General features: G+C 36.9%; 1 protein-coding gene across 1 annotated transcript in view; it reads right to left on the bottom strand.

Annotated features, from left to right (window-relative positions):
* Window positions 1–24,294, bottom strand: part of rassf3 (Ras association domain family member 3) — a 74,378-nt gene that overhangs the window by 45,821 nt on the left and 4,263 nt on the right. Inside the window, exon 2 of the mRNA XM_088072595.1 lies at window positions 17,868–17,977. Coding sequence (XP_087928721.1) covers window positions 17,868–17,977 — 110 coding nt within the window. The remainder of the gene's footprint in view (window positions 1–17,867; window positions 17,978–24,294) is intronic.

Here is a 24,294-nt window from a genome sequence, read left to right as displayed (position 1 = left end):
TCAAATATTCATACGTTTTTGGAATTTTAACCCTTTAAATGCCAGGTTTTTATTATGATGCCACTATGTTTATATAGCATGTATTTCCTGCATATGCCAAATATGGTCAAAATGACCTCATCAGGTGGAAAATAGTCAAAATGACAAATTCAGAGTCAAAAGCCCAGAATGACACCCAGAAATAATACAAGTCCTGTTTTTCTGCTCTGATGGCTGTGGGATCAAAAATGTCAGTTTGAATGGGTTTCAATGGAGCATTTTTGGACCTGAACAGTCTGAATGTAACTATTTAGTTTCCACAGTGTATTTTAGACTTATTGTAGGAGCTGAGCTGCAAATTCACTGATTACACTCAAATACACAATCTGGACCACATTTAGGACACATGCATCAACACACACACAATTTTCACAACATCAATGAAAAGAGCGTAAAATGCAACAAACAGTACCTGCGTTTTTTTTAAAACTTTTTTTCATGTTTTTTCGTCTGCTTATTCACATTTTGTTTTTATGCACACTAAAATGAACTAAACCTGCTCGCTGACATACTGCAGCTATAGGACATGTTTTATTCAGTGTGTTCCTAATAATGTTAAATCCAAATGCCTGGAAGCAGAAATGCACCTATAGTGCCTGAACGCTGCCATCATACAGCATCATAAAAACATAAATAAGAAATAAAAAACACACTGAAACTCTATAACACCGTATGTTCACCCTGAGGCCGCCTGCTGAGTTCATGTGGTCGTTAAATGGATCAGAGTTTATGTTTTCAGCACCTCTCCAGAGACAGTTAACAGAGATGCACCTCCTGTTTCCAGCTGATCCCAGGACCGTGTTTCTGACAACATGCAAAGATTTTTAACATCATATGTTCATATAACAGCTCACCCAGCTGCAAATGAAGGCCTAAAACCATCAGCAGATCAGGTTGAGCTGCAGGGTGAACTCTACGCTGCATCTGCGCTAAATCAAGCCGAACCCACTCATACAGAGCAGCGCTGGAAACAACCAGAGGACGGGCTGGGAGATTTTTAGACCCACAGGCTCTAATTTAAAAGCAGCAGAGTTAGAAGAGGGACCAAAAATAACTGTAGCACATCTGGTGCAGCCAAACCACCATCATGTCATTTAAAATACCATACAAATGCAGCCAAAACACAGTGATAAGCCGCCAAAACATGGACTGAACTGTCCAGAGTCATAAAGACGGAGGACAGAGACACAGATACACACTTTAAGGAACACTTCACCTCACAACAATCAGCATTTTTATATTAGTTACTTCTACTGCATTAACACTACATTTGCAAGGAAAACTTCTCTTATCTAAACTTATCTCACGCCTTCACCTTTAATAAAGAATCCAAAAAAGAAGTGCCAATAATGGTGCTAAAATACCAGAAATGTTCTAAAATCCTAGAAATGTCCTATAATCCTAGAAACGTTGTAATTTTCTAGAAAAGCCCTAAAAACATAGAAACGTCATAAAATCCTAGAATATCCTATAATCCTAGAACGTCATTAAGTTCAAGAAATGTCCTAAAATCTTAGAAGTGTCCTAAAATCCTAAAAACTCTGTAAAATCCTAGAAGCATCCGGAAATCCTATAAATGCCCTAAAATCCCAGAAATATCTGAAATCCCATCCTCAAATCCTAGAAATGACCTAAAATCCTAGAAATGCCCTGGAAATGTTTCCAAAAGTACTGAAAACATCCTAAAATCCTAGAAACGTCCTAAAATCCTAGAACTGTTCGACAGTCCTGCCCAAATCGTCGGGCTGTAAATTGAGTCTCACAGTTCTGAGGCGTACAGTGGACACATCGTCTTTGTGGTTATATTTAGGTTTTTCGGGGGTTATCCCGGCTACGTGTTGGACATGTAAACATCGTGTATGAGCCTTTATTCAGAGGTGGTCGGGTGGGGTCGGGTAGAGTCCACTCTCTCCCTCTCAGTCCGGGTTTAATCTGCCGTCCGCTCTCTTTGGCTCGGAGCCCGTCGGGTTAAACATTACTGAGATTCCAGCGCGGCAGCTCCGCACTAACATGCAGACTGTGCTCACACGAGGACACAGTCAACAGCAGGGACGATTCAAAGATTCAAAGATTCAAACTTTCACACAACACCAACATGCGTCTGCTGTTCTCAAGCATCAAACAAACAAGACTCACTCAAGACTAACTCATATAATTACATTTTTGAAAAAAAAAACAAACAAAAAAAACAGTGCAGCAAAAAATAGTGAGACTGTCCTGTAAACGTTAGAGTTGGGATTTTTTTTTTTTTAATTTTTAGATAAATTAATGTTCCTTCATGGCCTCAAAAAAGGCAATAAGCAACTTGGTTAAAAAGTTCCACAAATGGCATGGAATTAGTACATTTATAAATTTAGTTATAAAAAGTTATATATTAAGATATTAAGAGTGTTATATTTTTTAAATTAATATATTATTATTATTATTATTATTATTTTACTTCCCTGTTTTTTGTTTATTTGTTGGTTTATTTTTTTTCTTTTGTGCTAATTTTAGTGCACTTGTTAAATAATTTCTTGCCAAATTTTTGTGTCATTTCTTTTTTTTGTTGAGCATTGCCTTTTTCTCATGTTTTTAAAATAAATTAGGCGATTTTTTCCCCCAGGTTTCAAAGAATTAAATAATTGAAATGGATCCCAAATGTCTGACTTTTTACGAATAAATGAATGTACCGGCGTTTCGTGTCTTGCAGGCACACTTTGTTCACGCTGTTGTGTCGACTGCTTTGGTTGCTCTGTGTTTAATTAAAAACAGTAAGTTGTACAGTTGGACGTGTTTGAGTCTCCTGTGAAGTCTGTTTTTGCTCTCGCTGTGTTTCTGCAGCTGCAGCTCTGCTTCAACATTAATCCAGTTTCAAAGCAGCGTCAGCCTCCGACACGCCTCAGCTCCACCTGACGGCTCCACGTTTCCCCGGTGATGAGACAGGAACAACAACACAACATCAAAGCATCAGATCCGGGTGTGAAGATGAATTTCATCTTAATCTCGCATCAAAATCACGTCCATGTCTTTGAAGCTCTGCTGTGATTAGTTTGATTTATCTACGAATCCCCCTCAGATTACAGTTAACAGTTTGAGTTTGTGCAATTTGTGGAATATTTCTTACCAAGTTGCTTTTTTGCCTTTTTATATGCTATTTTGAAAGAAAACAAACAAATATATTCAGAGCTCAAAGGTTGTGAAAAGCGTCTGAAATCAGTACAAGAAAAGTCATGTTAATTAGGTGATGTCTGGTTTTTTATTTTACTTTTGGGTGATTTGTTTTTTTTTCTTTAAAAAAAGTTTGTAATTTTTTTTCTTTTTTGCGATTATTTTTTCCTTTAAACATTTTGGTAGTTTAAAAAAAATTGGCAATTTTTTTCTTTCCATTTTTTTGGCAGATTCTTTTCAACTTTTAGTAATTTTAGGGGGTCTTAAAAAGTTTTTGACTTTTTTTGTGTCTTGACTTTTTTGGTGATTTAACAGAAATGGTAATTTTTCTTTCTTAAAACTTTATTGTGATTATTTTTTCTCTTCAAACTTTTTTGTGTTTTTTTTTCTTTTAACATTTTGGCTATTTTTTTGCTTTAATTTTTTTGGAAAATACTTGCATATGGTCTTGCATATGCGAAGCGATCGTGGTGAAGTTTTCTGATTCTGAACTCGACAAGCTGAACTCAAACATGTTGGTTGCGGCGTCGGGAGGATCGACGATGAATGAGTGTGGAGAGCGAGAAGTCACGAGATGTTAAAGGTCACGTGAAAGGTGAAACTCCGAGGAATTTGACACATTTAGAAACTCAAATACTGACAGAGAGACAGAGGGACAGAGGGACAGAAAGACAGAGAGACAAAGAGACAGAGACAGAGGGACAGAGGGACAGAAAGACAGAGAGACAGAGACAGAGGGAGAGACAGACAGAGAGACAGAGAGACAGAGACAGAGGGACAGAGGGACAGAAAGACAGAGAGACAGAGAGACAGAGACAGAGACAGAGAGACAGAAAGACAGAGAGACAAAGACAGAGAGACAGAGAGACAGAGACAGAGAGACAGAGGGACAGAAAGACAGAGAGACAGAGACAGAGACAGAGACAGAGACAGAGACAGAGAGACAGAGAGACAGAGACAGAGAGACAGAGGGACAGAAAGACAGAGAGACAGAGACAGAGACAGAGACAGAGACAGAGACAGAGAGACAGAGAGACAGAGACAGAGACAGAGAGACAGAGACAGAGAGACAGAGACAGAGAGACAGAAAGAGAGACAGACAGAAAGACAGAGAGACAGAGGGACAGAAAGACAGAGACAGAGAGACAGAGAGACAGACAGAAAGACAGAGAGACAGAGGGACAGAAAGACAGAGACAGAGAGACAGAGAGACAGAGACAGAGAGAGAGACAGACAGAAAGACAGAGAGACAGAGAGACAGAAAGACAGAGAGACAGAGACAGAGGGACAGAGGGAGGGTGTTAACAGTTTTCCCCTCGGGCTCCGATGACCTCACTGTGCAAAGATGCTGTTACCTGTGCAGGTAAGTGTGTGTGTGTGTGTGTGTGTGTGTGTGTGTGTGTGTGTGTGTGTGTGTGTGTGTGTGTGTGTGTGTGTGTATGTGTGTGTGCTCTAATTGAAAGGCAGTAATGAGACAGAGATAGCCGTTGTTGGAGTGTTTTAAAACTACTTTAAACGTGGGAACCAAACGTAGCGAGTGTGTTCTGGGGAAATGTTTTACAGCTGCACAGTTCGCTCTCTCTGGATGTGGTATCTTCCCCAAAATCTCAGTTTAAATTACAGGGATCATCTTGACAACAAACAGCAATAAATAAGTAGATAAATTAAAGAATTTTGTCACTGAAAATGAAGACAGAGAAAAAAAAGAGAAACTGCACTTTGGTCTGGGTTTGTACGGTCATGGAAAACCCTGGAAAGTCATGGAATCTGCAAAAAGCAGTTTTTGCCAAAATCTTTTCTTAAAAAAAATCAACAAAGTTGTTTACAGGAAGAAAAAATATTCTCTCTAAAAATCACCCAAAAATGTTCAAGAAAAAAAAACTGGCAAAATGTTTTCATTAAAAATCACCAAAACACTTTAGAGGAAGAAAAAATGCTGTTTATCATTTTTGTTGATTTTAAAAGAAAAAAATTCTTTTAAATCATTTTTTAAAAGAATTAACAGAAAAAGAAAGAAAAGTTATATGTGTCTCCCCTAAGACACAAATAAAAACATACGTCCCTCCCCAGTGCTTAATAAATTATTTGGCATGCCTCCCGTTGGCGTCACACCCTCTTCCTTCATAAATAACGAACAGTCCCTAAGTGACAGCTCAGTATTCAGTTGTGATGCTGGAGCCTCAGACGCCCGCGCCCACTGATGCCACTGCCTGAAGTGCTGAGCAGAGGCAGGAGACAGGAAACAGCAGGAGTCCTGCAGCGCGCTGCGGGGCCCCGGTCGTCCTGACACCGGTGAGGACGAGTGTGTGTCCTTTGTTTTGGTGTTTCAGGTGTTGAATATCCTACCTGAGCTGTGTTGCCTCGGGGACCGTGAACCTGATCCACAAATCACATGAAAGCAGCTGCGTCCCTGCAGATTTCTCCATCTGCAGGTCGTGCCGTGTATTTTTGGTTTGGGATACTGATGTAGATTATTCTGCGTGTATTTTGTGTTTATTTTGTGTTCCCATTTTTCACCCTGACAGACAAAACAGTGAGTGTGTGCTGATCAAAGAGGACCACAGGCAGCCTCGCTGTATCACATCATCACAGACAGACAGACAGTTAACAGGTGCCAAGCTATTAAAAGCAAAAATGATCATAAGAAAAAACAACGTAACTTCACACTCTGCTCAGGACGCCAATACTCCACTACATCTGTCATAGACAATAATGATCTGCAAGTAAATTAATATTAATTCTGTAAATATCAGAACCTTCAGTGCAGTTAAATGTGCTCCAGCTGCTGGTTATAAATAGAGACAGAGAGGAGGGAAACCCCCCCCCCCCGGTGTCTGTGTGACTCTGTGTCAGATATATCTTATCACAGAGGGCGGTATCAGCTTACAAACAATAAACTGTGAGCTCATATCAAGCCCCTGCATGCACATTACAGCCCAAGTCTGCAGGAAACGTGCTGACAGGATGGATTTTAAAAAGTTTCCAGGCCCCCAAAATGACTTAATCCAGCCCTGGCAGAGACGCGCTGCAGGTTAAATTCAACACACCTCACTTTTTTTTAAGTGTTTATGTCCCGCTCTACAAAGTGCACATTATAGCGAGTACTTTCAGACTGAGTTTTACGGCTGTGGGGTCATTCAGAGGAAATTGCCCTTTTATAAGAAAAAATAACATTATTTTTCGCTGAATGCTGAATTAAATTACTGAAAATCTAACAGGATGAAGGGAAGCAGCTGGACGGACTCACACAGACCAGAGGAACTGTTCTGCAGCGACAGCACAATAACACACACACACACACACACACACACACAGACACACACACACACACACACAGACACACACACACACACACACACACACACACACACACACACACACACACACACACACACACACACACACACACACACACACACACACACACACACACACACACACACACACACACACACACACACACACACAGTGTAATTCAATTCAAAGAGATTTATTGGCGTGATAAAATATTCTTACCCTGCCAACACAATCTCTCTCCCTCCCTCTGCCATCTCGCCTTCTTACACAGACTCATTTTAAAAAAATAATCTTAATATCAATAAATACAAAATATTAGATTGCTAAACCCTTTGAAAACTGAGCAACTTGGATTGATTTCTTTCAAAAACATAGAGATAAGGAAATCGCCAGTTTAACAAGAAATTACCCAAAATGAGTAAAAAAAAAAAAAAATAATAATAATATTAATAATATCAAGTTGGGCCTACAAGAATATTATCTAAAAATTAGCAAATAATTCTAAAAAAAGTGAGGTCAACAAAAAAGTTGCAAAAATTAAATAGATAATTAAAAATGACCAAATGTTAGGTGGCATTCAAGAAAATAAAAAAAGCAAAAACAAACAAACAAGCAAAAAAGTTAGGCCCCCTAACCTGAAAATGAGCCAAAATAAAAAAAGTTAGGCCTACGATAAAATTACCTGAACTTTTGCACACACATACAAAATAATAAAATAAAAAAAAAGATAGACATATAAGAAAACTTACTGAAAAGTAGCCAAAAAAGTAACAAAAACTTACAAAAAATAACAGAAAATTTGCTAAGTAAAAAAACAGCACATTAAAAAGTTCTAAAAATACAAGAATAAAAATACATTTTAATAAATATTTTTTCTTTAACATAATTTCAAATTAATATTTAACTAATTATGAATATACAAATAAGTTTTCTCGATAATTTTCCCTTGTTTTATTTTTTTAAAAAACAACAACTTTATAATGATGTTATTTTCTTGTCATCTGTCACAAATTTCCAGCAAATTTTTTGGACATTTCTTGGCAAGTACCTCATTGCCTTCTTCGCATGTTTTGGAAATCAAAACAATGTGTACAGAATTCAAAGGATTAACCTCTCGTTAAAGGTGTCTGAAGGCAGTACAGACACATGATCCAGCTGTCAAAGGGTTAACTAGAGAATTTAGGGAGTTTTATTATGAGAATAAAATGAAATGTTCAGTTTTGTTTGTCCTCTGTCTGCTTTTTCAGTCTGAGGTCTGTCAGCGTGCATTCAGCCGGTGGTGTGCGTGTGTGCGTGTGTGTGTGTGTGTGTGTGTGTGTGTGTGTGTGTGTGTTATTTTTCTGACAGTGAGGTCAGTGTGTCTCTGCTCTGTATGAATGCTGAATATGTGTCATTTACAGCGAGCTTTCACCCGTCCGCTCGCTATCTGAGCCTCAGATTGACCGCCTGGATAAGGACGGGATCCAAGATAAGAGCAAACAAACATACAATGTATACACACACACACACACACACACACACACACACACACACACACACACACACACACACACACACACACACACAGGAGTGCTGTGCAGTGTCCCGCCCTGATACTGATCTGTTTCCCTTTGAACTTCCCTGGAACTGAGCAGAAAAATTACTTGGGAGTTCAGTTTACCTCCAGACACACGGTTACAGACTCCAGTACACGTGCACAGAATTAAAGTGGTTTTATTTTATGACTTTTCATGAATGTGGCCACAGACCTGCAGACAAAGCTGAAAACACATCCTTTTCGAGTGTTTTAATACACACCGAGCTGACGTTTTCCTCAGCCGACAAGTGAGGATTTTTTTAAAAAAATGTGTAAAAACACCAATCTGATGTTGGATAAAGAAATCTGTGCTTTAAAAACGCCGACACACAGCTGTAAACTGGATATTATTTGTTATTATTATTATTTGATATTATTTGGTTTTTTTTGCACATTTCAGCCAAAAAGGCCATTCAAAGTGCTCTACAGAATAGAGATAAAGTGTGAAAGACACGCATTTTAAAATGACATTTAAATAGAATTTATAAAGCCATTAAGCCTTTAAAACCTCAATGGACATCAGTTTGTCTTGTGCTGCATTCAGCATTCACAATCTTAAAACCTTTTAAAACTGGAGCCAAAAGGTTGAATTCTTTTCAAAAATGGGAAAAGGTGATGAGAGAATTGCAAGAAACTGACATAAAGGTGACAAGAACACAACCTGAAAATAATGTTTCAAAAAGGAGAGAGAGCAAGAGACAGAGAAAGATATAAAGCTAAAAAATAATATAAAAATGTCCAACTATATTTGTGATTATTAGAATTATATATAGAAAATATGTTACAGAATATATATCTTTTTAAAATTATTATTTTATTTCATTCCCTTTTTTTCTGCACAGGTTTCAAAGGGTTAAAAAGTTAAATGATTGAAATAAAAAAACGAGATAAAATGTACTAAAGGAGTTACAAAATACATGAATAAAAGTTACAATGCAATGTAAGAAATTAATAAATATTGGATTTTACAAAAGGCAGTGACAAAAACTCTTGAGGCGTGATTTCTAAAGAACTGAGAGCTGCAGCTTTCAGTTATTTGGTGCACAAAAACTAAACGCTGCTTCATAGGAGCACGTGCAAATACAGAGACAGGTTTACTGGGTCATCTCGGTGACTTTTACCCTCAGAATCACCTCTAATGAAACCTGAAACGTGGGCTGATGTCAGAGAGCTGCTCTGACTTTTGACCTATAAAGCTGCGCCTAAGACCAACACCTGCTGATGTCAGTCGCCTGTATTTAAAGTGGAAATAAACACGTTTGATTGAACAGTGTAATGACTGCAGAATATTTAAAGCTGCAGGAGAACATACACTTATGATGTCGCTGTTTATCATATATAGACCACACCGTGTAAATTTCATGCATGTCGGATGATCTTTGTCACATAGGGCTGACTTCCTGTTGTCAGTAGGTGGCGCTGTGACTGTGGCTCAGTATCGTGAAGTACATGTGTTCAGGCCTGGATTCTCACCCAGCATGTGAAATCTGGGGCAGACTGAGCTATCTAAAGTCAAGTTACAACAGTTTCCATACGATGAAATATCAAAATTTGGCACTTGTTATGGTGACATCGTATGAAAAAAATTCATAATCTTTACAATAAAGAATCATCAAGGTCCCAAATTTCAGGTGGATCTGGTTAACTTGGTGAGAGGAGTAAAATCAATGTAGGCTATAAAACATTTAATTTTTTGTTGCCAGTAGGTGGTGCTATAAACATAATTAAAGATAATGTACAAAAACTTTTCTCAAATGGATTCAGATGTAGGTTAACTGTAAGTTACCTACATCTGAAGAGACAGAGAAGAGACAGAGACTCCTCGGAGGTGTCGTGGGCTCAGCGGGCTCTAACTCAGCTATAAAACGTGTTTGCTGCTCTGTTGAACATGTCGGGACACGTTAGGTGCCAAAAAATGAAGGAAATCAATGGGGCTGGTTTGGTCTCTAAGCCGTCGGCTGGTGTCCTGTTTTTGCAACAGGCAGCTGATGATGGGGGAGCTTTTGTCTGTCAGACCTGCATCTGACCGACGAGTTAATCCGTCACAATCCACAAAGATTACAGTGTTTTTCTGCCCGCCACAACTCAGCGCTGGCACTGCCTGCCAGTCGCTTTGTGTCTCTGTGTTTTCTGTTTTAACAAGCTGAGGATGAAATTATGAAAATCTTAATATTTGTGTAGCTGAAGGTTTTGCGACACCATCATGTCTCTTAAAGAAACTGTAAATTACAGTTTTGCTTAAAATACAACGTTAATCTATAATATATATAAATAATCTGAATATCAAATTATAAATATATCTATTTGCACTTTGCTGAACAGTTCTGGTGAAGTTCTCATGTTGTCAAAGAAATCAAACCAAGTTTTGCTCAGTTTTTTGGAGGTTTAAATACTTTGTGAGGGCGTCTGAACGCAGCACGAGAAAAGTGATGCTGATCCAGGTTTCAAAGGGTTAAGTTATTTTGTGCGTGCATCTTTCTGTCTGTCTCTTTCTTTTTGTGGTTTAACGTAAACACATTTTATCTCAGCGAGTTTTGATTCCTGCTGCTGTTTGGCAGGTGAGCCTCCGCCCAGTTTGTGTTTGAGTTGTCACAATGGGCGGCTGATTAGAGGACTGTTGGAGAGGACGGATGAAGAGAGATACCGAGGAAGAGGAAGAGAGGGATGATAAGCAGATGCTGATAAATGATGTTTGTTTACAGGAACGACAAACCAGATGTTTGATAGTGAGGAGATGGTTTAAGGACGGCCACAAATTCAGGACTATTTAAAAAAAGGATCTTTAAGATGGCGAAGGTTTAGTGTCTTTGTAGACTGGACCGAAAAAAGACAATTTAAAAAAGAAATAAAAATGTCCCCTCGTTTTTAAACTTTTTGGTGATAAAATAAAAACACTTGCTTTTTAGTAGATTTTTAATGGGTTTTTTTTTCTATAAAACTTTTTGGCATTTATTTTCTTCAAACTTTTTTAAAGTTGATGATTTGTTTTTCTTTTTAAAATTTTTGGTGAATTTAATAGTAAACATGCTTTCAAACCTGCACACCTTCCAAAATAAGAATTGCCCTAGAGACATTTTTCCTTTAGCTTTTTTTTTTTTTTTTTTAAATCTAAATCTACAAATTTGTGAAACATTTATTACCAAGTAGCTCATTGCCGTTTTAATGTTTTAGTTTTAAGGAATCATAATTCACTCGGGGTTTAAAATGTATAAATCCTTGTGAAAGTCATCTGATAGCAGCACAAGGAAAGTGACATCACTCCGGGATTCAAAGGGTTGAACTTTGAAATGGATCAATTTGATCTGCGACATAACAGGAGGGTTAAAACACGCCTATCAGTCCAACCTTCCTCTTAACGACAGGTGACGTAACAGAGCCGAGCCATAAACTCAAAACATGAAGTAAAACCATCAACTAAGACTTCGGATTTGAACGAAAGTGAAAAGTCGTGTTTCTTAAAAACCGAGCGGCACACGAGAACATAAGAAACAAAATCAAGAGAAATAAATATTAAAAGAGGAGAGTGTGAACAAAGAGGACCAAAATGTTCCCACGCCGGAAAATGTTCTCTCCAGTTTTACTGCAGTTTTCCTTCCTGCTGTGTTTTCTTGTGAGTGTGTGTCGGTTATGAGTGTGTATTTACTGAAGTGTTACTGCGCCTCTGACCGAGCCAGAAGCTGTTAATGAGTGACCATAAAACCTCAGAGAGAAAACACATTAACATTCCTCCTGCTTTCCAAATTTACTTTTAAAAAACAGCTCTGCTCTCCTTTACTGCTTTTAGTATCTAAGTATCTTTTGAAAGAAATATTTGCACATTGACATCCATGTTTTCTGTCACCATTTATTCTGACTTCTGGAACTTTGTGTATTAGAGCAAACTACTTTCAGGAAGGAGGTAAAGAGTACTGTTTGTGTCACTGCTGTCAATGGGAGCTGAAATGTTCCTACTTTGTTGATATAATGAGTATGAATATAAAATAATAACAGCATGTGATGTTTTAAAAGATGTACAGTAAAATGCTAAAAGCCTCTTAAGTGAATAGAAACAGCCAACTGATGATCAATTTCATTCTAAGCAATTACAAGCCAAAAAATAAGAACTAATTGGCTGATTTTAGACAATAATGTGCAGGGGTGTTTCTAGGATTTGGGGTTTTTTTTTTTAAGTTTTTGTTTTTTCCTTTTTTTGTCCTTTAAATGCTTTGTGATTTAAAAAAAACATTTATCACTTTCTATTCCTCTAAAATATTTAGTGATTTAAAAAAGCTTATTTTTCTATGAACCTTTTTGGTGATTTGTTTTTCTTTAAAACTTTTTGTATTTATTTTCTTTAAAACTTTTTGGCATTTAGGTTTTTGTTATGTTTTTGGTTATTTTTTTAGTTTAGCTTAGTTTAACTTTTTTTTTCTCTCTGAAAATTTTTGATGATTTGTTTTTATCTTTATTTATTTATTGGTGAATTTAATATTACACATGCCTTCAAACTGGCACACCCTCAGAAATAAAAACTGCCAAAATTATACAATTTTTTAAAAAATGTTTTGGCCAGTATTTGCAAAGTTGCTCATTACCTTCTTCCTCTCATGTCTTTGAAAGAAATCAAGCCAATTTGTTCAGGTGTCAAAGAATTAATGTTCCTGCTGCACCAGTACAGTACTGGACTGTATACTGGTGCAGTAACTGTACTGGGAGACATTCCTGCAGTGAGGGTGACGGCAGTAATGTGACCTCGCGGTGTTAATGAGTCTCCATCAGAGCTGCAGAGAAAACATTCCTCTCCATCCGGACTCCACGTTTACTCTCCCTCCCTCTGTCCTCTTTGTTTTCCCTCCCTCTGCCTCTGTTTGGCTTTCCCAGCAGACAGGAAGTGGCGGACCCCGCCACCAGTTATTGTCTGTCAATCATTCATCGCCGCTCCTTCAGCCGGCCAATAACAGGAGAGCAGAGGAGGGTGAACTCTGAGTCGTACTGAGTGTCCGGAGGCTCAGGTCGTGGTTTTAAAGAGATAATATTCAGTTTACTGCTGGAGAGGTTCATTAATAACTCATTACTCATCAGTAATTCATAATGTCGTGTTTTTGACGCTATTTAGTGGAGTCAGATTCCCCAAAAACAGCAACTGCATCCTCATCTCTTATCGCCAAAATTCAGAAAAGGTCTATTTTGAATTGAATGACATACTACTACTACTACTACTACTAATAATAATAATAATAATAATAAAAATAATAGTAATTTATATATAAAAGTAACTATTTAACTAGAGCCTCCCTGAGTGACTCAGGAAAAATGCATGAAGTGTTATTTCCACATGATGTGTTCAAGGACTGTTGAAACTTTCAAATCTAACAATAATCTTGATAAATTACTTTTTTACAGTTTCTGGATACGATAAATTGTGTAATTTTGACATTTTTTATTTTGGTGGGCCAGCGGGTTTGAACGCTTGTTTTCTTAAAAAGAGAGAAACAAAATTTTAAGTAAAAAAGAAAAGTCAATATATCTTGAAATCAATCAAGGTTATTCTTTTTTTTTTTTTTAAAAAAAAAAAAAAATAACCAAAAAAAAAAAAACAAAAAACAACAAAAGTGCAAAAATAAATTTAATTTTTTTTCCAGTTTTTTTAAATCACCACAAACTTCAAAGGAAGAAGAAAATCACCCAAAAATTTTACAGGAAAAAATGGAAGCGCCAACTTAATTTTTTTTTTAATTACCAAACACTTGCCAACATTTTTAAAAATCTCCAAAAATTTCAAAAAATTTTTTTTTCCAAAATTGCCCAAATTTTTAAAAAGAAAAAAAATGCCAAAAAATTTGAAATAAAACATATGCCTTCCAGGAAGTCTCCCTTTAACTAGCAATCCAGTTTTTTATCAATAGAAGAATCTGAGGACAAACATAGCTTGGTACTGCAGTATCTGAGTACAAATATTTCAACAGGAGTACAAATATCTCAACTCTCTGGAGGTTCACTGTTCACTCTCCAGGGAAAATCATCACTTTCACAGAAACTCATGAGAGCCTCTGACTGTCTCATGGCTGCATATCATGTTATTATCTCTGACATTCAGCTTCTGGACGGTTTCTCCACCACAAACCACAGACAGACACATACACAGCGAGAAGCGTACGGAGACAGAGTCCGTCTTTCACATGTGTCAGCGCTTTTTTAAAAGAGCGGAGACACTGAGGCAGAAATACGGTGTCAAAAGTCTGCAGAAAGACACCGAAAGGAAACTTTAACTTGAAGGTGCTAAAACATATCACTCCGTCTATCAAACGTGTTGAGTTTATTTATTTATAAGCTGTTTTTTCCTAATATTTTCTCTGTGTTTTTTTATTCAGAAAAGCTGTGAGACGATACAATCTGTGCACTTACATTAAACATCTATACCGGGGAAGCTCAACTGGTTTTGTTTGGGGGCCAATTTTGCAAAATGAGAGGAGGCCAGGGGCCACTCACAGCAGCACCATACATGTTTCAAGGATTTTAGGACAGTTTAAGGATTTTTGGACATGGTTAGGATTGTAGGATATTTCTAGGATTTCAGAATATCTCTTGGATTTAAAGACATTTCTGGGATTTTAGGCCATTTCTCTGATTGTAGGACATTTTTAGGATCATAGGACCTTTCTCAGATTTTAGGACATTTCTGGGATTTAAGGATATTTCTCTGATTTTAAGATATTTGTGGAACAGATTTTAGAACATTTTTCAGATTTTAGAACATTTTTCAGATTTTAGTACATTTTTCAGATTTTATGACATTTCTAGGCTTTTAGCACATCCCTAGGATTTCAGGACATTTCTAGTATTTCAGGTAATTTTTTGGATTTTTTGACGTTTCTAGGATTTCAGCCACGGGCCATAACTTGCGTGTCCCTGGTCTATACAGCACATGTAAACAGACAGACATACTGACATGTCAGTGGGATGGTCTGACAGCTACATCTGCACACACACACCCTGACCCCGTCCAGCTGCAAACACAACTAAAATGATTTTTTCTGAAATAACTGAAGCAGCATGAAACCCACAGCACTGTAGTCAGCACTACTCAGCACTGTCAGTGTGTGTGTGTGTTTGTGTAAGTGTGTGTGTGTGTGTGCGTGTGTGTGTGTGTGTGTGTGTGTGTGTGCGTGTGTGTGTGTGTGTGTTTGAAATGTGCTGAGCTAAAAAACCACACCAGTGTTGACAAATGGAGGAGCCAAACCTCGTCTGCACTCAGTGACGACTGGAAATATTCAAACTGGTGTAACTGGCGGAGGAGGTGTAAACACTGAGGGGGTGAGAGCTGGATAACAGCGGCAGTAATTCACCTCGGGTCGACAAAATGTGAGACGGTAACACAGCCAGAAAAGTATCACCACAAAAACAGTCAACAACTGATGAAAATGACAAAAACAGTGTGAGATAGTGATTATCAGACATCAGAATAAGAAATATTGATCCTGGAGCTCTGATGCCAGCACGGAGAATTATCACAGGTAGAAATAAGCACCAACAACATGGGTTCTGTACAACACGCGTAATGTGAAGTATGTGTTTGCCTTATGCCTTTCTGTTTACATGTGGATTGTGTTTGTTTCTGTCGTTTTATTTATTGATTCCTCTGTGGAAGCAGAGAAATGTGAGCAGCACTTCGAGTCCAAGACAAAATTTCCCAAAGTGGACAATAAAGCGCATCGTATGGTATCGTGTCGTATGGTATCGTATCGTATTGTATAAGGTGGTGTGTGTTCGAGCAGTGAGTTAGACATTTTGACAAAAGTACTGACAAAAAACATGATTCAAATGTGTAGGAGTGTGGGATTGTGTGATACATCCTGTGACTGTTTCCTGTGAGTGAAATAACTCTGGATGACTGCACTAACATGCTGACACACACACACACACACACACACACACACACACACACACACACAGAGTTTAAATAATGTTGTATAATATTATAAAACAGTCTAATGTGGTTTGTAAAAACACTAACATGAACCAGACCTCCTACACACCCAGCTGTCTTCTAGGAATTTAAACCACTGACACACACACACACACACACACACACACACACACACACACACACACACACAGTAATCCATTCTTGGTGAGTGATGCATTATGGGTGTGTGTGTGTGTGTGTGGACGTGGGGTCCAACGTTTGACCGAAGCACAATGGAATTTAAAAACACACTAAAACACGTTACATCACACACTCACATCATCATCTGACCACGTTACACTCATCACATAATGTTTTTTTATTACCATTTAATTTGATTGTTTTGTTTTTGATCATCTATTAAATCTTTAAAACATCTGAAGCCAAAAAATGGATGTCTTGAGAAAGAGTCTTTTGTCCGCTCAACCTCAGAAACGACTGATTTACCATCATACCAGACAAATAAAAGCAGTGAATCTTAAGCTGAAAGTTGGTAACGTTGTGGTAATGCATTTTTGCTTCACAAATAAAGTTAAATGACTAATTGATTATCACAATAAATGCTTATTCATTTTCTGTTGATCAATAAATGTTTTAATCAGCTAACTACATTTTGATTTTGTATTTTATTCCTGTCACTTTACACACATCATCATAATGGTATTCATATACTTATTGTGTTTTATATTACGTTCATAAAATTTTCATTTCATTGTACTTAAATGCGTTTAGTTTTTTCTTACTGTTGTATATATTCATTGTAGAAAAAGTCTGCTACATAAGAAGTAGACATTATTCTGAAGACGATGTAGACAATACTTGATAGTTATTCTAATTATTTTGGCTGCACACTGCCAACCAAAGAGGTGTAAAAACAAACCAGAGACTTCACCAGTTTGACTACAGCGCTCTCTTTTGGTGATGGACCGTATTACAATAATGACCATCCAAGTTTTCAAAACTTAAAAGAAACAAAGAAAGAGAAATTTCCTTAATGATGATGTAAATGATCCTTAACCAGGTTCAACAATAAATATAATGACTGTCTGTGATGTTCTTAGTTTTGGCTGATAAAGTTTTGAGTATTTTTCTGCCACAATTAGTCTCTCTTCTCTCCCCTGACTGCTGGTTAATGCAACCTACCTTTACTTAAAATAAAAAAAAAATTAATTACATAAGAACTCCTCAAGAAAGTTTTTGGCAAGAAAAGGTTGCAATATCTTCAAATAAAATCTTTCTCTATGAGCAAATGGGGTGTTTATGCACTTTTTTTAACCCGTTGAAACCTAAGCAAATTGTTTTGATTTCTTTCAAAAACATAAGGGGAAGCATTAATCTACTTAACAGGACATGACTCAAAAGTTAGCAAAAACATTAAAAAAATTTTTTTTTTTAAAGTTACAAGAAATTGACCTAAAAACAAGCATAAAATAAGCCAGAAATCAAACAAGAAAAATGACCTAGAAAAGTGTTAATAAGATGCAGATGTGGATTTTGGCTTGGCCAAAAATATGCTTAAAATAACATATGTTTAAATCTGTTTTTTAGGTTTTTTTTGTGAGGAAGGTAATGAGTATTTTCAAGTTTAAAGGCTCAAGTCCAAGTGAGGTCACAAGTCATTTGTGTCCAAATTGAACTGAGTTTTGGGTCAAAAATCAACAAATCGGGAATTCAAGTCTGACTCGACAGTATTAACAAACCCTTTCTATGTGAATGACATGATAATTCAAATAAAGTAAAACATTTAACGCTGCTGCTTCAAACAATGTAAGAAAGAGGGAAACAGAAAATAAAGATGATGCACACACACACATGCGCACACGCACACACACACACACACAGAGTGCAGTGTGTACTCACATGTGGCGGTGTGTTGTTGTTGAGTTGGTCCTGATTGACGGGTGAAGCTGCAGGATGACAGTCGAGTGACACTCGGTCTCGACACGCAGCATGACACGCGTACTTACAACCTGCAGAGACATGAAATGATTCATAAATTCATTCGTGGATTATAAAACAAACAAAGTAAAAGACAGGAAGAGTTTTATCTCAGTGACACGTGTGAGGTACCTGCAGGTGTGCATGGAAACATGAATGTGTCTGTAACGTATATGCAAATAAGCCTCTGATATCGACCGTCAGGTGAAGCCAGAGTTACAGTTTGCAAATTAAATCCAACAACATGCAAAATATGACGGGAGCAAAATATGAAGGCGGAAAATCTTTCAAAACAAGGTCACTCAGGATTTGACCTACATATCACAAAAAAGTATGTTTTATTAGTTTAGGTTAGGAATTAGGTTTATTCAAAAGAAGCTTTTCAAATATAAGGACTTTTCCACAATATTTTGGTGTGTAACAAGCATAATAAACATAAGAAAAACAAAATACTGCAAAAGTTGCAAAGAATCATAAATACTGTATAAAAAAATAAACACAATACAAATACACACACACACATATATATATATATATATATATATATATATATATATATATATACACATATATTGACAAATACATTTTTGTAAATATTGTTTTTAAGAAAGAAAAGTCTATTTTTGTCTATTACTTGATCCATGGAAAACTTGGTACCAGCTTTTTTCAGCTTTTTTTGTTGTGTTTTGAGTAAATCAATGTAAACTGAAAATCAACAAACAGAAAACAGAAAACAAACAAACAAAAAACAACATATATATATATATATATATATATAACAATCTAATATATATATAACAATAACAATATATAACAATCTAATAAGATGAAATTAGATTTTTTAAGCAATTTTTCCCCTGAGTCTTTTTGCCTTGTTGTTGTTGTTTTCTTATATTTGTTTTTAAATTAATTTCTTCATAATTTCTTGATCATTTCTTCTTTCATTGCTCATTGTCTTCTTCACATGTTTTTAAAAGAAATCAAGCCCATTTGCTCTGGTATCACAGGGTTTAATTTCCTGGAGACATACCCTAACCATTTACCCTGACCTTAACCTAAAACTAATTTTCACCCAAAAATTTAAAAATTTACACTGAAATTTACTTGTGCTTTGTTCAGATAGGCGAGTCTCCACAATTTGACTTTGTGGACTATGTCCCCTTGACGCCAGCAATAGATGTACACTCACACACACTGATTCCAGCAGAAATGAAGTGCTGAAACACATAAGAGAGTGTTTCCTACCTGGAGACCTTTTTTTCACGTGCTGTCCGACTTTATCCGACAGTTTGCACATGGCTGCTCCCATCTCCCATCTTTATCTCACACTCATCCTCCTCTCTCACACACACACACGAACACACACACACAGCAGTAAATCATACACTGTCCCGTCTCTCTGCAGTGTTTCTCAGCCGCGTTCTGCTCTACGTTCAGCCTCTCCGACTTCAGATGCTGATTTGAGCCGGTGCTCTCTCTGTTTCCCTGTGTGTGTGTGTGTGTGTGTGTGTGTGTTGTTGTGCTGAGTGGGTGATTTAACAGTCAAATGGAGGCCACAGTGTGATGGACACACAGACAGCAGAGAGAGAGGACGGCTGCTGCTGCTGGGACTGCTGACTCAGTCGTCCACTCTCTCTCTCTCTCTCTCTCTCTCCGCTCTGTTTGTCTTCGGTCTCTTGCGTCTCTTGTTTTGACTGCTGTGTCCCCCCAGTTTCCTGCCGTCACTCGCCCTCCAGTCATCCGTTCACCCCGTCATCCTTTTCACAATGAAGCTGATCCACAGAGGAAGAAGACAAGAGCCTTCAACATCCATCCAAACATCCATCCGATGATGCACTGATACTCAACTAACAGACAAATCTGGCCCCTGACAGGGCCCCGGGCGGCCCCAGAGACCATTTTCTAATTGACAACAAAAATAAAGTGATTGACTCTGTGAATAGGTTTTGTCCTTTTAGTCTCCATAAGGTGTCAGAGACATAAAACAGCATCAAAATAGAGCTTGATGATCAAAAAAAGAGCCAGTGGAGGATCCCCCACACCCCCGACAGAGGACACAGATAAGAACCTAATGTCCTAAAATCACAGATATGTCCCAAAATGTCCTAAAATCCTAGAAATGTCCTGAAATCCCAGTAATGTCTTTATATCCGAGAAATATAAAATCTGAACCTAAACCATGCTGAAATCCAAGAAACGTCCTAAAATCCAGAAAATGTCCTAAAATCCAAGAAACATCCTGAAGTCCTAGAAATGTCCTAAAATCCCAGAAATCCTAGAAAAAGTGCAGTTCTGCTGTGTATCATTCAGCGTAGGTTTTAATTTTGGATGATTCATCGTTGCAGAAATATCTCAATAATTATCAGACAGATTTCTTATATAATTTCATCCTTCTGACTCTTCATGTTCCCCACAGGATGAATCGACTGAATCAGACTTTTCCTGCAGCTCCACCATGAGGTTTGAAAGCTGAGAAAACTAGCTTCATTTCTTTCAAAAACATGGGATGAAGGCAATGAGCAGTGAAAGCAAAAATTACACCAAAATTATCAAGAAATTTGTAAAAAAAAAAAAAAAAGACAACATAACATAATTATGAAATATCAAGGACTGTCTCCATATAGAAACCGTTCTGTCATTTTCTGTTCATCTCCTCTTGTCTCCCTGTCTGTCTCTCTGTCTCTGTCTCTGTCTCTGTCTCTGTCTCTCTGTGTGTGCTGTCTCAGGGATAAAAGCTTTTTCAGACGGCAACAATCGATGCAACTCAATCCATCCAACACTCTTTCTTTCTCTTTAACCTTTCAGGCTTTGACTGCAGAGAGTATGAATGAATGAATTATGGCACAGAGTTTTATAAAACGTCTAATCCATCAATGAATAAAAAGTGATTCTGCGGAAGATTAAATGGTGGACTGCATTTATTATTTATATATTATCTTTTATTATTCCCTTTGAAAGGCATAAATCCCAAACCCCTTCAAAAAAAATAAATAAATGAAATAAAATAAAAATTAATATATATATAAAATATATACTTTATTATTATTATCATCATTTTTATTATTAGGACTAGATAGTGCTTTTCTAAGAACTCAAAGATGCTTTAGATGAAATACTAAAAGGAAATAAATACACAAACAAAATAAAGGATACAGAAATCTGAAATAAGTTTTTACATGAAACAGGAGAACAAACACAAATAACAGAGAGAAAATACAAAATATAGAGGATATGTGAGTTCAGATGAATTTTAACAAAGCACAGTATGTTTTGGTGAATCACTACACAGAAGACTCTTATTGTGAAAACCCAGTAGGATGTCAGCTCAGAGGTCAAAGGTCAGAAACCACAAGCACAAGCTGTGTGAAACCTTTTTTTTCTCTTTTAGCACAGACTCTCTAATCAGGTCTGTGTGTGCAGAGAGAAGCTCGCTGAGGCTTCAGCTCGGCTCACACACTCCTGAAACACACGCACGCACGCACACACACACACACACACACACACACACACACACATAGAGGTCAAAGGTCAAAGTCACCTAAAAGACAGGCTCTATAAAGGCAGCAGAGACGACGTGGGTCCTTTCACAAATATTCAAACCTTCCAAATCGAAGCAAATTGGTTTGATTTCTCTCAAAAACAACGGTTAAAAAAATGCAACTTGGAAAGAAAAATCCCACAAATTGTGAGAAATTTGTAACAGGTGACAAGGAAATTATCTGAAATTTAGGTTTTTTTTTAAAAAAAAAAAAAAGAGGGGAGAACGATGAGAACATTAGTAAAAGAAATTATTACAATATTTGTAATATTTATATTATTACATTATACTATATATTATTATATTATATATATATATATATATATATATATATATACATATATATATATATATGTATATATAGTACTTATTTTCATTTTATTTTCATGTAACTTTTTCACATTTTTTTTGCCAATTTTTGGGCTATGTCTTTTAAAGTTTCTTGTTACCCTCTCCCAGTGTTGTTCGGGGAAAAAAAATTTAATTTGCTCAGGTGTCAAAGGATTAATTGCAAAAACAAACAATTCATTAAAATTGTGGTTTAAATTTTTAATTTAAAGCCAGAAACGTTCAGCAGAGATCAGCTGCTGCAAATGGTTTTACAGTAGAGGACAATGACAGGTGTGTGTGTGTGTGTGTGTGTGTGTGTGTGTGCCCGCACATTCCGTTTAACAGTAGACCTCCATGTCAGTACACATTCACCAACAGGGGACTAAAAAGCCAACAGATGGCCATTTTTTAGGTCCCCACTTGGTCCTGCTCAAAATGATCCTAAAATCATGTTTTTAGGCCTCTGGTGAAATTTTTCATTATTTACCAAGAAGGGACCTAAATGTGTGTGAGTCTTTTTATATTCACACTCAGAGCACGCTGCAGCGGGTTATTGGACATGTCAGTGCTGGAGTGGGCTGTCGGACATGTCCTCTCTTTGACAGACAGACACTGCTCCAGGCTGCAAGTCCCCTCTTGGCAATTTCTTTAAAAAATATGAAAATCACATTTGCAGTTATATTATGAAAGAAGACCTCAAAAGTAAATTTTTAATTCTATTTTTGTATTTGTTTTTTCAAAATGACCACAAACAGAAGTCCACACTTGGATAGTTAATCCTGACAGTCACCTTTTGTTGAGGCTGGCGTGTATGTGTGTGTGGACAGGTGTTTGCAGCAGCCATCTGTTCTTTTCTGTTTCTTTATTTCCTGTTTTTTCCTCATTTTGTCTTTATGTGTTCAAAAATGTGTTCAGTTTTTTTTTTCACATAATCAAACTCAGAATAAAATGCAGGTGACACTTAAGATCCTGAACACAAACAGCAGGTTTTGCTTCCAGTTTTTTACACACTTTTATGAAATCTAATAAATGAGCAGATCAGTTTAACCCTTTGAAACCTGAGCAATGGAAGAAGAAAGGATGCAAAAATGAGCATAAATATAGTTAAAAGTAAAAAAATCCCTATACATTATTTACATATAAAGGGGAAAAAAAAACAAGGAAATGACCAAAAGGTGCTTAAAATTTGTAATAATTTTGTAACATAATTTTAAGTGTGTAATTATGATAATTATAGTTTTCCCTAGCTTTTGTAAGTCATATTCTAAATCTACTAATTTTTGTGGAACATTTTTTACCAAGTTGCTCAAAAACTGGAAAGTTGAAAAATAAAATAAAATAAATAAGTAAATTGAAAAAAACTGCTTTAAAGGTATAATAATCCTGCAAAAAATATTTTAAATATATCAAAATTATAAATTTAAATAAAACAATCTGAAAAAAACTGCCTGTTTAAATATCGGTGAAAGCAGCAAGAGCTCATTGTTTTAATACTTTGTTCTTGCATGTGATATTTTGTGTTTGAACAAATGTTCAGCTCAGTTTACAGTAAACAGACGTGTCTCTTATTGTTTCCACTCACAGAAAGTGAAAAGAAAAACCAAAAATAAATAATAATAATGAATGTTCCCTCCTTCGGAGTGAATTCGGAAACTCACCAGAGCTCCTCCAGAGCACACTGACCTCCAGTCGTCCCGACCGTCGCATCACTTTGGGAAAACGATAGAAAAATCCCGACACTCTCCTCAAAGTTTTGCCAAAGTTTCTGGCAAATCCCATCCTGCCCACACACACACACACACACACACACACACACACACACACACACACACACACACGCTGGTACAGACGCGTTTGATTTAAATCCAGAGATAACTCGACGTAGATCCAGACTCATCTGTCCCTGTCCCCCATGGTGTGTCCCTGTGTCCCTGTGTCTCTGTGTCTCCGCTCAGGTCTGAACTGTCCCTCCCCTCACACACTGCGACCCCCGTCTACCAGCCGTCCCTGTTTGTTCAGTCGCACTGACAGTTTGGCTCCACAAGAGACAAGATACACTCCTGTGAGACATACACACACACACACACACACACACACACACACACACACACACACACACACACACACACACACACACACACACTGGAGGCAGCTTCAGTATTTTGCACAATGGTTCAAAATGACCCTCCGTCCTCTGCAATAAACTGTGATTTTTAGGACATTTCTCAGATTTTAGGACATTTTTACGATTTTAGCACATTTCTCAGATTTTAGGACATTGGGCTACCAAAGTGTATTTTGTTTTATACAATACTAAGAATTTATATAGTTTAAAAAAAAAAACGATACTTGGTTTCACGTGTTTTTGGATTTTTTGACATTTCTCCAAGTTTTGGACATTTCTAGGATCATAAGATTTTGAAAAAACATTTTAGGACATTTCGTGGATTTTTAGGATATTTCTAGGATTTTAGGACATTG

This window comes from Plectropomus leopardus, chromosome 22 (assembly GCF_026936395.1).
Source record: "Plectropomus leopardus strain MGB_pleo_1.0 chromosome 22, ASM2693639v1, whole genome shotgun sequence".
Classification (NCBI taxonomy): domain Eukaryota; kingdom Metazoa; phylum Chordata; class Actinopteri; order Perciformes; family Serranidae; genus Plectropomus; species Plectropomus leopardus.
The sequence above is the reverse complement of the archived record's forward strand: the minus strand, read 5'-3'. Positions and strand labels throughout refer to the sequence as shown.